Consider the following 15,013-nt stretch of genomic DNA (forward strand, 5'->3'; position numbering starts at 1 on the left):
ATATTATCTAACTATTTATCTATCATTTATCTATTTATAATCTGCTATTTATATTTTATAATCTAGATATCTATAATATCATATCCTCTCACTCGCTCATCTATTTATAATCTATAATCTATTCATAATCTATATTATCCATCTGATCTATTTATAATCTATTATCTATTTAAAATCTCTCTCTCTGTGATATATCATCTATAATCTATGTATATCTTTCTATACTCTATATTATCTAACTATTTATCTATCATCTCTCTATTTATAATCTGCTATTTATATTTTATAATCTAGCTATCTATTTATAATCTCAATTTCTCAATCATTTATTTATAATCTATTTTTAATCTATCATCTATTTATAATCTATATTATCCATCTGATCTATTTATAATCTATCTATTTATAATCTCTCTCTCTTTATAATATATCATCTATATATTATCTATCTACCTACAGCATCCATCTATAATCTATAATATCTCTTTATCTATCATCTATCTATTTATAATCTATTTTATCTATCAGCTATCTATAATTATTTATAATCTATTTATAATCTCAATTTCTCTCTTTCTCTCTCTCCCTCTATCATCTATTTATAAACTATATTATCTACCTGATCTATTTATAATCTATCATCTATAATCTCTCTCTCTTTATAATATATTATCTGTGCATCTATTCTATCATCTATTTATAATCTCTCCCTCCCACCCTCTATCTATCTATCTATCTATCTATCTATCTATCTATCTATCTATCTATCTATCTATCTATCTATCTATCTATCTCTCTCTCTCCATCCACCAAACATAAAACGCCATCTGTTTCCTCCTTGGGCGAGTTGAATCAAACACAACTCATTTGCAAAAGGAGGAAGAGATTAGCAATCCAGGATATGAATCTGCCTTGGGGGGGAGGGAAATGATTCAAGCTGTGCCGGAACCTTCTGGGGGGGCAAGTGAGGCCCCCAGCTGAAAAAGCCAACGGTGCCCTGGTGGCAGTACAGTGGCAGTTGGCATCACAGAGAACGGAGACATTTCCACCACCACCCTGGTGGTGCCAGGGCGAGCCGAGAAAGGATGCGGACCAGTGGGTCCCACTCTCCACTCCGAGTCTGGTCCCACTCATCGCTCCGGTTCTTCGACCAGTCCCCCCAGCAGGCAAACACACACCAGAAAGGACCAGCTTTCTGGAAAAGCTCGAAAGCGCCCAGGTTGCCCCCAAAGCAGAAGGTCTTCATGGCCAGGAGGAAGAAGTACAGCCTATGCCTTTCTCCCCCCAGTAAGTGGGGGAGCAAGGCTGCCCCAGCACGGGCCTGGGGGGTGGTGGTCTTCATTGGGGGAGGCCTACAGGCCTTACAAAACAGCTCTCTTGCTTAGAAGTCCTGTGTGATTCTTTGCAAACCTTCCTTGCTTTTCTGGCTCTTTTTCCCAGGTTGAACTGCTTCCCAGTGGGCATGAGGACTAGAAACCTGTCCTCTGTTTAAACCGGAGGCTGCACCCTGTAGGAGGGGAGGGGGAGTTGGGAGGGAGAGGAGGCTGCAGGTGGGTTTTGTGCCGGGCCTTCTTTGCAGGTAAGCAGCAAAATTAGGATGAATTCCTTGAAAAGACAGGATGATCATCATAACTATGTTTATAGTTATAACAGCAACAAACCAAGATGGCTAGCAAGCTGGCCTGTTCCCTCTTTGGTTCTTCTTATGGTCTAGGCCTTAAGTAGTTTAATTGTGCTTTCGAAGCATCATCCATTTTTAATGTGATCTAAACTCAAAAGCCAATCCATTTTTTAATTTAATGTAAATTCAATCTTTCATATACAGTATTTTAATTTCAATTCCAATTTTAATCCATTTTTATTTAAATTCAAATATCACTCCATTTTAATTTATATTTAAACATTAAACCACTTTAATTTAATTCTATTTCCATTCAAATTTTCAACTGTTTTACTTTAAATTCCCATATTAATCTGCTTTTAATTAAGTCCAAATGGGAATCCATTTCATTTCAATTCAAATTTTAATCCTTTTTTATTTAATTTAAATTAGTTCAATGGGATACATATAAAATGTATTGCTGCTGCAGAATACAGATAATCCTTGACTTACAACAGTTCGCTTAAGGACCATTCAAAATTGCAACAGCAGTGAAAAAAGTTACAAGGAATAATGGATGGAAACTGAACAACAGGGTTGCCATCTGGCTGTTTTTTCCGGCCAAATTCAAGAAATCTGGCCGTATAGAAATCTGTTTGGCCGTGAAAAAAAATCATGTCTCCGGCCAAATATATTTGGCTGGAAATTTGGCCGTATGAAAGTTGCTTGGCCGTGAAATCGAAATGTTGGCCGAATACTGGTTTTCAATACAATATATTCGCATGAAAATGACTGTCAGATCGTCTGAAAACCAGCATAACTACGCATGTACTCACCCTAGTGGGCACACCGCATTTTCCCGTAACACCAAATCCCAAAAGCGGCATCCTATTTGGTTTCCGCATTGACCGACTGTATTGGGAGAGAGGAAAAAGGAAACAAGAGTGGAGGGAGGCATCCGCCATGGAACAATAGGGAGATAAAAAGTACAGGAAAAAAATAAAATAAGAGGGACTGAGAATGACGTGCGCGCTCACCCTGGACTACTACGGTTATTGAGCATTCAGTTTTCATAAGGATTCTATATATAATGGCTATTTTTGTGTCGTTTTATTTGTTTAGTGATTATATTTTTCAATCGGGGGAATCCCCTAAAAACCCTCATGCCCTAGCTCCCCCCTCAGGATCGCTGCATTTGGCCCTGAGCTTTCCAACCGGTAGTAGCGGTTATTTGAAGTGAGCTGCCTAGCCTGGATGTGAGTAAAGAAACGCAGAAATTCCCATGACGTCATGTCACGTTGTCGAATAAAGACTATTTTTTTATGATTTGATTATTTAAAAACAGTTAAACAAAAAACAAAAAACGATATATCCTCATGTTATATTGCATAAAAATTTTTGGCCGTGAGAGAAAATAATTTGGCCGTATTTTGACTTGAGTTTGGCCGCAGAGCCAAGCTGCAATCTGGCAACCCTGCTGAACAAGGAGTGATTCAACCTGGAACTAAGGAGAAACTTTCTGACAGGGAGAACAATCAACACATGGAACAGAAGTTGCCTTGGGAAGTTGTGGGAGCTTCATCCCTGGAGGCTTTCAAGAAGAGATTGGACTGCCATCTGTCAGAAATGGTGTAGGGTCTCCCACTTGGGCGGAGGGTTGGACTAGATGACCTACAAGGTCCCTTCCAACCTCTCTTATTCTATTATTATTCAGAAGTTGTGGGAGCTTCATCACTAGAAGCTTTCAAGAAGAGACTAGGCTGCCCTCTGTCAGAAATGGTGTAGGGTCTCCTGCTTGGGCAGTGGGTTCGACTAGATGACCTACAAGGTCCCTTCCAACCTCTCTTATTCTATTATTATTCTGTTATTCAGAAGTTGTGGGAGCATCACCACTAGAAGCTTTCAAGAAGAGATTGGACTCTCATTTGTCAGAAATGGTGCAGGGTCTCCCGCTTTGGCGGAGGGTTGGACTAGATGACCTATAAGGTCCCTTCCAACTCTTGTTATTATTCTGTTATTCAGAAGTTGTGGGAGCTTCATCACTAGAAGCTTTCAAGAAGAGACTAGACTGCCCTCTGTCAGAAATGGTGTAGGGTTGGACTAGATGACCTACAAGGTCCCTTCCAACTCTGATTATCTATGACTTATGTCTGTTATTCACACTTATGACCATTGCAGCATCCCCACGGTCAAAATTCAAACGCTTGGCAACTGGTTCATGTTTATGACGGTCACAGTGTTCCCTGATCACATGTTCCCCTCCTGGCAAGGAAAGTCAATGGGGAAGCTGGATTCACTTAACAACAAGCAAGTTCAGAGAGCATTAAAGGACCCCGCAGTTGTCGCCCTCCTCCTCCTCCTCCCTGAAAACCCTACTCCCCTCTAGCACTGATGATGTTCCCTAGTTGGGTCATGAAACGTCTGCAAAAAAAAAAACCCCAAACTCAGAGGGAGCATCAAGGACTCCATAGCGAATGAAGGAACGAAGGAAGGAATTCTTCCTTCTACCAACATTAGCAGGGCGAACTACTGTATATAAACAGAAGGCAACCCCCCCTCCCTTCTAGCTCTGATGATGTTCCCTAGTTGGGTCATGAAACGTCTGCAAGAAAGCCACCAAGCTCAGAGAGCACCAAGGACCCCACAGCCACCTTTCTCCTCCTCCTCCTCCTCCTCCTCCTCCTCCTCCTCCTCCTCCTCCTCCTCCTCCTTGCAAATCCCACTCCCCTCTAGCACTGATGATGTTCCCTAGTTGGGTCATGAAACGTCTGCAAGAAAACCGCCGTGTTCACCAAAGGCCTCACCTGAGCTACAACTATTTTCCTTCTGTCATTAATGGCATTTGTCCTTTGTTTCCTCCCAGAATTCCTTGGCATAACCAGCTGGGCACAATTCCTTGCCATTTTCTTAGCGGTGGTCGCCCTGACCTTGTTCTCCACGCTGATGGGTTTCCTTAACATCTGTAAGTTACCTCTGCTTCTCCCAGCCTTGCGGTCTCCCCTCCTGGGCCTCTTCTCCTCTCAAGTGTAGATGGAGCAATCCCTCCCATAAATCCTTGGCTGTTGGGACTGGATGGCTGAGGGTGCAGGAGGGGGTCCTGTCCAGCATCTCTGAAGAACATCAAAGCTACATTTGATCAAAAGGTCTAGCGGTTGTTCTTCTGTCTACGGTCATAATTGTCCCGCCGGCTTGGAGTCCTTTCCGTCTGAGACCCTCCATACAATATTGGGGGTGTCAGGATGACTCTCCTACCCAGGGTTGGACACCTGATGGGGACGTCTAGGAGCAAGGAACTAAGGGAGGTCAACCAAGAAAGAGCTGGACCAATGGGTAGAATTTGGAAGGCTGTTAGAAAGCCGTTGGGTCTGGTCTGGAAGGATGTACTAGGAGCTGAACCAGCTTTAGAACAAGGCCTCTCAATTTAGAGGTTCAGGTGGATGGGCCCCAACTCCCAGAATTCCCCAGCCAGTCATGCTGGCTGGGGAATTCTGGGAATTGGAGTCCACCCACCTGAAAGCTGGCAAGGTTCACAGCTTTAGAAGGCCATGGTGGTGTTGGAGTTGGAGCCTGCTGCTTTAGAAGGCCATGGTATTGATGGCGGCGAGGTCCCACTGCCTCACCTGGTCAGGCAGTGGGACCTTTCTCAACTCCTCCCAAGCTGAGTTTCTTGTTGCCATCACATTCGGACCAACATCAAAATATGGGGCTGAGATTCCCTGGGTGGTGGCTGGCCTGAGCTTTGCAGGTTGGTGGGAGTGACTCTCTGTCCCCACCATCCTGGGGGAGAACCTCCTTCTGCACAATAGTCTCTGCCTTGTTTCTCCTTCGTTTCAGATATCCAGAAGGCCGATACATTAAATGACCAAACTCTCCGGATGAGGACCAGGGAGAAAAGGTTGAATGATGCTATCAAACTGTTGGCAGGAGACCAAGGTTAGTGTCTCCTCTGTGCTCCAAAAATAGAATAGAATAGAACTAAGGCCATAAAGTCACCATCTCCTCCTCCTCCTCCTCCTCCTCCTCCTCCTCCTCCTCTCCTCCTCCTCCTCCTCCTCCTCCTCCTCCTCCTCCTCCTCCTCCTCCTCCTCCTCCTCTTCCTCTTCTTCCCCTTCCTCTATCTCCTCTTCTCCTTCTCCTTCTTCTTCCCCTTCTTCCTCTATCTCTTCCTCTACTATTTCTTCTTCTACTTCTTCCTCCTTCTCTTCTTCCTCTACCTCCTCCTCCTTCTTCTTCTTCTCCTCCTCCTCCTCCTCTTCTACCTCTTCCTCCTTCTCTTTTCAGCAACCCCAGTGTCTTCTAGCATTGATGATGCTACAAAGTTAGGTAATGAAATGTCAGCAGCAAACAGCCACGCTCAGAATGCATCAAGGAGTCAGGATCTACACCCAAAGTCCCTAGAACATGTTAATGGCTGCATCCTCAAAAGTGTGCATTAGAAGAGATATCTTATGGGAGAGGTAGAAAAATCTTCCTTTGAGGCAGACTTCTGTACCCTCCCAGTTGGAAATATCTCTACAATCTCAACCATTCCTTTTGTTGTTGGAAGAAACGTCCATCTGGGTTCAGTTCCAAGTGGGGAAAAATACACTGGAAGCATAGAAGCTGATTGGAAAGAGGGTTTTATGTTGGACAGCAGGACCACATGGTCTGAAGGAACACAGATAAGCAAAGTCAACACAAGATAACCTCACGTTTGCTCCCAGCAGCTGCCATACTCAGCATGCATCTCTTTTAAACTCTCTTCCAGGTGTGCCTAATGGAGGGAATCAGGGCCCTTTCCTCCCCCGTAAGCCACGCAACCCATGTTGTTCTCTTCGAGCAAAGAGAGAGAGAGAGAGAGAGAGAGAGAGAGAGAGAGAGAGAGATTTATGCCCTCTCTTGGGCTTTGAACTTGCTTCCTGTTCCTGTGGCAAGAAATGTATCCTGATTGGTTGTCAGAGTCGCACAGGGCCATGCACAGGTTGTCTTGTGTCCCAGGCTTGGTTGAATCTTGCTGAGTGATGTAATGAAGGGGCTTTGGGCAATTCCTTGTATGGCTGAATGGCTTTGGCCTGGTTTGGATTTTGAGCGAGGGCGAATCCCATCACCCTGGAGCTGACGGCCTTTTGCCTTGTAAATAAGATGGGCACCCAAAATATCTGCTGGGGCTGAGTTTCTGTCACCCTTAAGATTCCTATTTCTCTTTTAGGGGAAATATTCTGCCTTTTTAATATTTCCTAGAACATTTCATTCTTCTAGGACAGTGATGGCTAACCTTTTCAGCTTGGTGTGTCAAAAATCGGGAAAAAGTGTAGCCTTCCTCGGGTCGTGTGTCACTTCAAGAAATATCAATAATTTGGTTTATGACGGACTGGGGTGATCACACAGGGCTGTGAAACTCGTCTCCCTGGTCTCAGGGCTGCAGGTGCAGGATGGGGGGCTCGGAAGGCCACCTTACAGGGCTGTGAACCTCATGGATCTCCTTTCCTCCTGTAGCGTTCCTGAGGTAATGAAACTGACAAACCTCAGTTTATGGCGGTTAAAACTGGTTCTCTGCTGCAAAGATCTCGCGGCAGCATTGGTGACACCACGCCTCCACGCAACAAGCAGGGAGCAGGGATTGGAGCAGAGCACAGGCAGCCTCTAAATGTGCAAGTTTTCCCCACACCAACAGGCGTGTCAGTCAAAGTGCCTCGGCGTGTCACGAGTGACACGCGTGTCGTAGGTTAGCCATCACTGTTCTAGGAGAAGGGTGGGTGCTAACTTTCCACACTTTCAGCCATCAACTCAGCCTCCCTCCACCCCAGTTCTGAAAAGGGGTGTGTGCAAAGAGAGAAGAACTGGATGAATGAGCTGGGGGGGGGGGGGCTGTGCTTTTTTTACCTCCCCTTGCGCCCCCCCCCCCACACCAGTGGTGGGATTCGAAAAATTTACTATCGGTTCCGTGGGCGTGGCTTGGTGGGCGTGGCAGGGGAAGGTTACTGCAAAATCCCCATTTCCCTCCCCAACCACACTAACCTGCTTTCCAGCTCCATTCTCCTGTGCAGGGCAATCCAAGAAGACCCAGCTGATCAGCTGCGGGTGTGGCTTGGTGGGCGTGGCACTATCTGGGTGTGGCTTGGTGGGTGTGGTATGGCTTGGTAGGCGTGGCTTGGTGAGCATGGCAGGGTCAGGATATACTGCAAAATCCCCCTTCCCTCCCCACCCCACTAACCTGCTTTCCAGCTCCGTTCTCCTGCAACCAAAGAAGAACCAGCCAATCAGCTGGGACTCAATGGGAGGCAGAGAAGAGATGGGGGCGGGGCCAGTCAGAGGTGGTGTATGCTGGATTGGCCAGTTCTCCGAACTACTCAACATTTCCGCTACGGGTTCTGCAGAATGGGTCAGAACCGGTAGACTCCCACCTCTGAGATCCCTCCACCCTCCCTCTCTAGGTCAGCATTGTAAACTCTGCCGCAACCACACCTGGCTGCAACGGGCAGAGAACTGCTACCGACGGACGGATTTCGTGATGCCCTGGGAAATGTGCGCGGAGAAATGCAAGGCCCGGGGAAGCAGGCTGCTCAAGGCCGACACGGACGGGGAAATGGTGAGCATTCCTGCCGTTACTGCAATTGGGGGCAAGTAGGCGGGTGGGCGGACGGGGGAGGCGCTGCTTGTTCCTGGAAATGAGATCCTATCTCCCTCTGCCCCCTCTCTCCTCTCCTCTATATCTATCTATCTATCTATCTATCTATCTATCTATCTATCTATCTATCTATCTATCTATCTATCTATCTATCTCCATCTATCATCTGTCTCTATGTATCTATCCATTCTATTTCCTCTATCTCTATATCTCTCTTTCTATATCTATATCTCATTTCTCATCTATTTATCTGTCTGTCTGTCGGTCTGTCTATCTATCTATCTATCTATCTATCTATCTATCTATCTATCTATCTATCTATCTATCTATCTCCATCTATCATCTGTCTCTATGTATCTATCCATTCTATCCCCTCCTCTATCTCTATATCTTTCTGTATCTATCTCTCATTTCTCATCTGTCTGTCTGTCTGTCTGTCTGTCTGTCTGTTTGTCTATCTATTCATCTAGTCAAATTTATATACCACTCCTGTGATGACCCAAAGGGGCGTGGCACAAAGGCAACACAGTCAGATAATCAATAAGGGTCCCTTCAATAGCCCCAACTTTGCCCCCAATGTCCAGGTTACCTTCTGGGCTGGAGAAAAACTCTCCCAGGAACAGCCTTTAACTGCAGGGAATCAAGTCCAAAACATGGTCAACAAAAACTGTAACTTTAAGTCCATCCAAGCCAAATTGAGGTAATTAGTTTGGCAGGGCAGGAGCAAGAATTCCAGATGTGAAGGCACAGCAATAACTTAACACAGCTGGGATGATGCCAGGAACACAGATAAGCAAAGTCAACACAAGATAAACTCACGTTTGCTCCCAGCAGCTGCCATACTCAACATGCATCTCTTTTAAACTCTCTTCCAGGTGTGCCTATTGAAGGGAATCAGGGCCCTTTCCTCCCCCGTAAGCCACGCAACCCACGTTGCTCTCTTCTCCGTTCCTCCCAGAGTGCCCTAGGATGAAGAGAGGGTGGGGCTGGGTCTTCCTCCACACTCCCTCTCCCTTGTTCTACCTCTTCCCTGCTCTGCCCAGCTGGACTTTGCCCTTCCCCAGTTTCCTCCACAGCTGACGGAGTCACACTCCCACTCCCTGTCAGCCGCTCATCTTCCTCCTTGGATTCAGACTCCAACAGGGACATGACAACCCCTCTCACCAATGAGGAGACTCAGGTTGCCTTTCAGATAAGCAACAGTGGACTTTTAAAAAACTAAGACACCCAGAGTCTGTTTGGAGGCGGGAAGGTTTCACAAATTCAATAAACCAACCAACAAAATACAAAAAGCCAATTCCTAAGATGAAAACGTAGATTTTTGCAGAAATCCTTCAACCTAACCAAAAAGAAGGGAGCGTATTGTGTGCCAACACTTTAGAGGGGGTTGTTTATATACCCACAACTTCTAGTGGCAAGCTGTTCCACTGATTAATTGTCCTCCCTGTTGGGAAGTTTCTCCTGACTTCCAGGTTGCCTCCCACCTTGATTAGTTTCCATCCATTGTTTCTTTGTCCTGCTTTCTGGTCCTTTGGAAAATAAGTTGACCCCTCCCCTCTTCTTTAGGTATATATATTACTATTGTAACAAACCTACCTAATCAGCAAAAGCCAAAATCAAAGTTTCAAAATAAAATAAAACAATTATGTTCCTTTCTTTAATTGACGTGGTCAATTTAGCCATCTCTGCAAATTCCCTCCATTTTGGCAGCCATTCACCCAAAGTTGTGGGGATCAAAGTGTCCTTCCATTTTTTGTGCATAAAATACTCTTGCTTCCATCAAGGTTCCAATTTTTCCCCCAAGTTCTTTATCCATTCAGTTCGACCTCTTCTCCAAAGCGCCAGAGGGCAGGACAAGAAGCCATGGATGGAATCTAATCAAGGAGAAAAGCAACTTGGAATTAAGGAGAAGCTTCTTAACAGGGAGGACAATGTACCAGTGGAACAACTTGCCACCAGAAGTTGTGAATTCTCCAACACGGGGAGTTTTTAAGAAGAGATTGGACAGTCAGTTGTCTGAAATGGCATCGGGTTTCCTGCCTAAACAGGGGGTTGGATTAGAAGACCTCCAAGGTCCCTTCCAACTGCTACAGTTGGACTAATTAATGAGTGGAAGGACTTGTCACCAGAAATTGCAGGGGCTTCAACCCTGGAATGGGGGTGAGGTCAATAGTGGATAGTTTAAGGTTAAAGGAGTGGGGGGTTAGGGGATGTAACAACAGAGTCAGGTAGTGCATTCCAGGCATTGACCACTCTGTTGTTAAAGTCGTAATTTCTGCAATCAAGTTTGGGGCGGTTTACATTGAGTTTGTATCTGTTGTGTGCTCCTGTGTTGTTGCGGTTGAAGCTGAAGTAGTCATTGACTGGGAGGACATTGTAGCAGATAATTTTTTGTACTACGCTTAAGTCCAACCGTAGGTGGCATAGTTCAAGGTTGTCCAACCCCAAAATCTCAAGCCTGGTGATGTAGGGTATTCTGTTGCGAGCAGAGGAGTGTAGTACTCGTGAAATACTTCTGGATTCGCTCGATTGTATTAATGTCCAATATGCAGGTTCCAGACTGATGAGCTGTATTCGAGTATTGGTCCAGCAAAGGTTTTGTATGCTCTAGTTAGCAATTCAATATTACTGTGGGGATTTTCAAGAAAATATTAGACAACCTGCAATGACCCAGGGTGGGATACAAAACAAACACAGTCACAGAAAACAGATGAAGCCCCTCTTATTCCCTCACTTTGCTTCCAAGCTCCGAATACCTTTGACGGAAGACAGAAAAAAATCCCACACAGTTACACGAAGAAGGAAAAAAGCAACACAAACCAGGCAAGATAATGGCTGGAAGACGTCCACAGATATCAGAACACACACTGGGAAGGACGCCAAACTCAGAGAGGAACCATAAACTAGAGATATTTCCATGCTTTGTTTCCAGCGCTCGCCCATACGCATGTCCATCCTCTTATCCAGTTGTCACAGCTGCAGCCCATGAAGAAGATCAAGGCCATCTCCTCCCTAGGAGACCACATCTCTACCTTATCCTCTCCTCCCTGCGTGCCCTAGGATGGGTAGGGGGTGGGCCTGGGTCCTCCTCTGACTGCCCAGCCGGCCTCTGCCCTTCCCCAGCCTCCTCCACCACCTCCGGAGCCACACTTCCACTCCCTGTGGGCTGTTCCTCCTCTCCCCCAGAGTCCGTCTCCACCAGGGGCATGACACAACCATTTGTCTGTGATAGTATAACTTTTCCTGCTTGAGCAGTGGGTTGGACTAGAAGACCTCCCAGGTCCCTTCCAACTCTGTTATTCTTGTACAGAAGTCAAGTCTCTGGTTTTCTTTCCGTAGGCACTTTAAGAACCTTCTGTTTTCAAGGTGTAAATCCCACTCCACCGTTGCTCTGTTTGAAGGGGTGGGCATTGCTGAGGTGCTATGGCAACCCCTGTCCTTGAGCGTCCAGAGGTTGGGGCTGCCCTGAGTTACCCCCCCCCCCATTTCCTGGTCTGTGGCCAGAATCAAACCCGGCATTTCCCCTCTAGGAATTCCTGCTCCGAGAGTCCCGCAAATGGGTCACCGTGATCAATCACAGCCACATCCCGCAGAAGGTCTGGATCGGTTTGTTCTTCAACCTCTCACAGAAGACCTGGCATTGGGCAGATGGAGAACTCATGCACATCCGGATGTGAGGGTCACCTTCCCCCAGGGCTGGGGTGGGTGGGATGGGGTACAAAAGGTGGAGCTATCCTGGGGAAGGTCATTTCCAGCGGTGGGATTCAAAAAAATTGACTACCGGTTCTGTGGGCGTGGCTTGGGGCATGGGCGTGGCAGGGGAAGGATATACTGCAAAATCCCCCTTCCCTCCCCACCCCACTAACCTCCTTTCCAGCTCTGTTCTCCTGTGCAGGGCAACCAAAGAAGTCCCAGCCAATCATCTGGCACTCAATGGGAGCTGGAGGCTAGATGGGGTGGGCCCAGTCAGAGGTGGGGTTGGGCGGTTCTCCCAACTACTCAAAATTTCCGCTACCGGTTCTCCAGAAGACTTGTGGACTTCAACTCCCAGAGTTCCTCAGCCAGTAAACCTTTTAAGACTTGTGGTCTTCAACTCCCAGAATTCCCTAGTTGTGAGGCCTCCAATGTTGGCGACTTTAAGACTTGTGGTCTTCAACTCCCAGAATTCCCTAGTTGTGAGGCCTCCAATGTTGGCGACTTTAAGACTTGTGGTCTTCAACTCCCAGAATTCCCTAGTTGTGAGGCCTCCAATGTTGGCGACTTTAAGACTTGTGGTCTTCAACTCCCAGAATTCCCTAGTTGTGGGGCCTCCAATGTTGGCGACTTTAAGACTTGTGGTCTTCAACTCCCAGAATTCCCTAGTTGTGAGGCTTCTCCAATGTTGTGCGACTTTAAGACTTGTGGTCTTCAACTCCCAGAATTCCCTAGTTGTGAGGCCTCCAGTGTTGGCGACTTTAAGACTTGTGGTCTTCAACTCCCAGAATTCCCTAGTTGTGAGGCCTCCAATGTTGGCGACTTTAAGTTCCCTAGAAGACTTGTGGTCTTCAACTCCCAGAATTCCCTAGTTGTGAGGCCTCTAATGTTGGCGACTTTAAGACTTGTGGACTCCAACTCCCAGAGTCCCTCAGCCAACCATACCACAAGCCTTAAAGTTGCCAAGGTTGGAGAGCCCTGCTTTAAAATATCTTTTAAAATATTTTCGAATCTTTTCAAAAGATCCTGGCTCCAGGATAGTCCCCAAAAATCCTGCTTTAAAACAACAGCTGACGATAGGTGGCAGCTGGAAGGCAGGCCTCGACTTACAAAAGTTTGCTTAGTGTCCGAAGCTACAACCAGACGTTGAAAAAAAGTGACTTAGAACCGTTTTTCACCCTTACGACCGCTGCAGCATCCCCACAATCAACGTGATCCGAATTCCGACGCTTGGCCATGGACTCTATTTATGATGGGTGCCATATCCAGAGGTCATGTGATATCCTTTTCGTGCCCTACTGACCAACCAAGTCAGTGGGGCATCTAGATTCACTTCACCCCCATGTGACTAACTTAACAATCGTGGCGATCACTTTTATGAGTGCCATTGGAGCTTTGAACGGCCAGTAAATGAATAGTTGTAAGCAGACGGCTGCCTGCAATGAGGCTGTCAACTCATAAAACATCCCTAGTTCTGTTTTAGTAGTTGCCATAAAAAAAGAGATGGGGGAGAGGAAGGAAATCTGGAAGAGCCATGCAGCAGTTTGGAAGTGAAAGTACATTCCAACTCTTCTCTTTAAAAGATTGTAACTAAACTACCAGAGCTTTTGCCTGCGAATATATTTAATTGGAGAATGTGATTGATGACACCCAGCCTGTGAAGGTGCTCAGTTGGAGAATCTGATTTATGACACACCCAGGAGGGAGGGGGAAAACAGGGTCATAGGTGGCTGTAAATTACATAGGCCAGAGTTGGCTTCGTATAGGGCAGGGCCAGTATGTCGCCTCTAATGAATCCTTTGGAGTTTTTTGAAGTTTGGCTTGAGAATCATGATTTAATTGGAGTGATTGCTGGAATCCTGACAGTAAATCAAGTGGAAGGGCTACCCATTATCAGAGGCATCTTGGGTAAAGAGTAGGAACGTCCAGGCTGATCGCCTTATAGCAAGATTCCATGCCGAAAATTCAACCAAGTTTGCGGGGGGGTTTGCAAATCTAAACTCTATATCTGCACTAATACAGGTCACCTTCAAGAAGTGAGAGGAGCCGAATGTCAACTCATAAAACATTCCTAGGCCTGTTTTAGTAGTTGCCATAAAAAGGGGAGGGGGGAGGAAGGAAATCTGGAAGAGCAGTTTGAAAGTGGAAGTACATTCCAACTCTTATCTTGAAAAGATTGTAACTAAACTACCATAGCTTTTGCCTGCGAATATATTTAATTGGAGAATGTGATTGATGACACCCAGAAGGGAGGGAGTGGGAAACAGGATCACAGGGGACTGTAAATTACGTATGTCAGAGTTGGCTTCATACAGCGCAGTGCCAGTATGTCGCCTCTAATGAATCCTTTGAAGTTTGGTTCGAGAATCATGATTTAATAAGACCGACTGGTGGAATCCTGACAGAGCCTTTTTTTAAAAAATCAGTAATTCTTGTTATTATTTTTTTTTAAATCTCTCGACAGATCTATACACGTACCCAAGCCTTGTATCCTCACTGAATGTTGCATGGCAATTAGCAACGGAAAGGTGGTCACCAACATCTGCAGCGAGGAGATGAAATGCCTGTGCAAGAAATCAGTGCATTGAAACCATCCACCCCAAAATGTCCTTCTCCCCTCTCCCCCCCCTCCCTTTTTGCAATAAAGGTTCCCCTCATCGGATAACCCATTGGGACCTCAGGAAGCACCTCCGCGAATGAAAAAGCCCAAGGGATATATATCTTGTTCTTCAAAGAAATTAAGGCATCCTCTTTTAACGACCTCATAATCCCTTGTGGGGTGGAGTCCGGGCGATGGAATGGAGCTGAGTGTTTTAATGGCCGGATGCTCTTCCTGTCGCCAGTGCGGAGCTTTTGTTCAGCAGATATGTTCTCAGTGTGCCCAGAGAAATATCTGCCTGCACTTAGGATCGAACGCAGAAAATTCAATGCCTGTATCAAATGCTTCCATTCCTTTGATTTTCATTCTTTAATGCTGCTCGTTTATATCTTCCAAATGCTGTTTTTTCCCCCCACTCTTACAATGTCTTAAGAAATTTGAACTATTTCACGGTGACCGTTGATATTTATTTACCTTCTCAGGGATTTCTACTTTTTTTGTTTGTTTAGTCTTG

General features: G+C 45.9%; 2 protein-coding genes across 3 annotated transcripts in view; both read left to right on the forward strand.

Moving 5' to 3' along the window:
- LOC113427841 (C-type lectin lectoxin-Phi1) overlaps positions 1-15,013 on the forward strand; it is a 370,378-nt gene that overhangs the window by 277,579 nt on the left and 77,786 nt on the right. The window lies entirely within an intron of this gene.
- On the forward strand, positions 5,146-14,488 carry LOC148130276 (C-type lectin domain family 1 member A-like). The gene is made up of 5 exons (XM_087969159.1): positions 5,146-5,188; positions 5,435-5,533; positions 8,014-8,168; positions 11,738-11,880; positions 14,365-14,488. The coding sequence occupies exons 1-5, from the start codon at positions 5,146-5,148 to the stop codon at positions 14,486-14,488; spliced, it is 564 nt and encodes a 187-aa protein (XP_087825285.1).

This window comes from Notechis scutatus, chromosome 6 (genome assembly GCF_049901735.1).
Source record: "Notechis scutatus isolate UNSWTSFEM ecotype Mainland chromosome 6, rNotScu1.2, whole genome shotgun sequence".
Taxonomy (NCBI): domain Eukaryota; kingdom Metazoa; phylum Chordata; class Lepidosauria; order Squamata; family Elapidae; genus Notechis; species Notechis scutatus.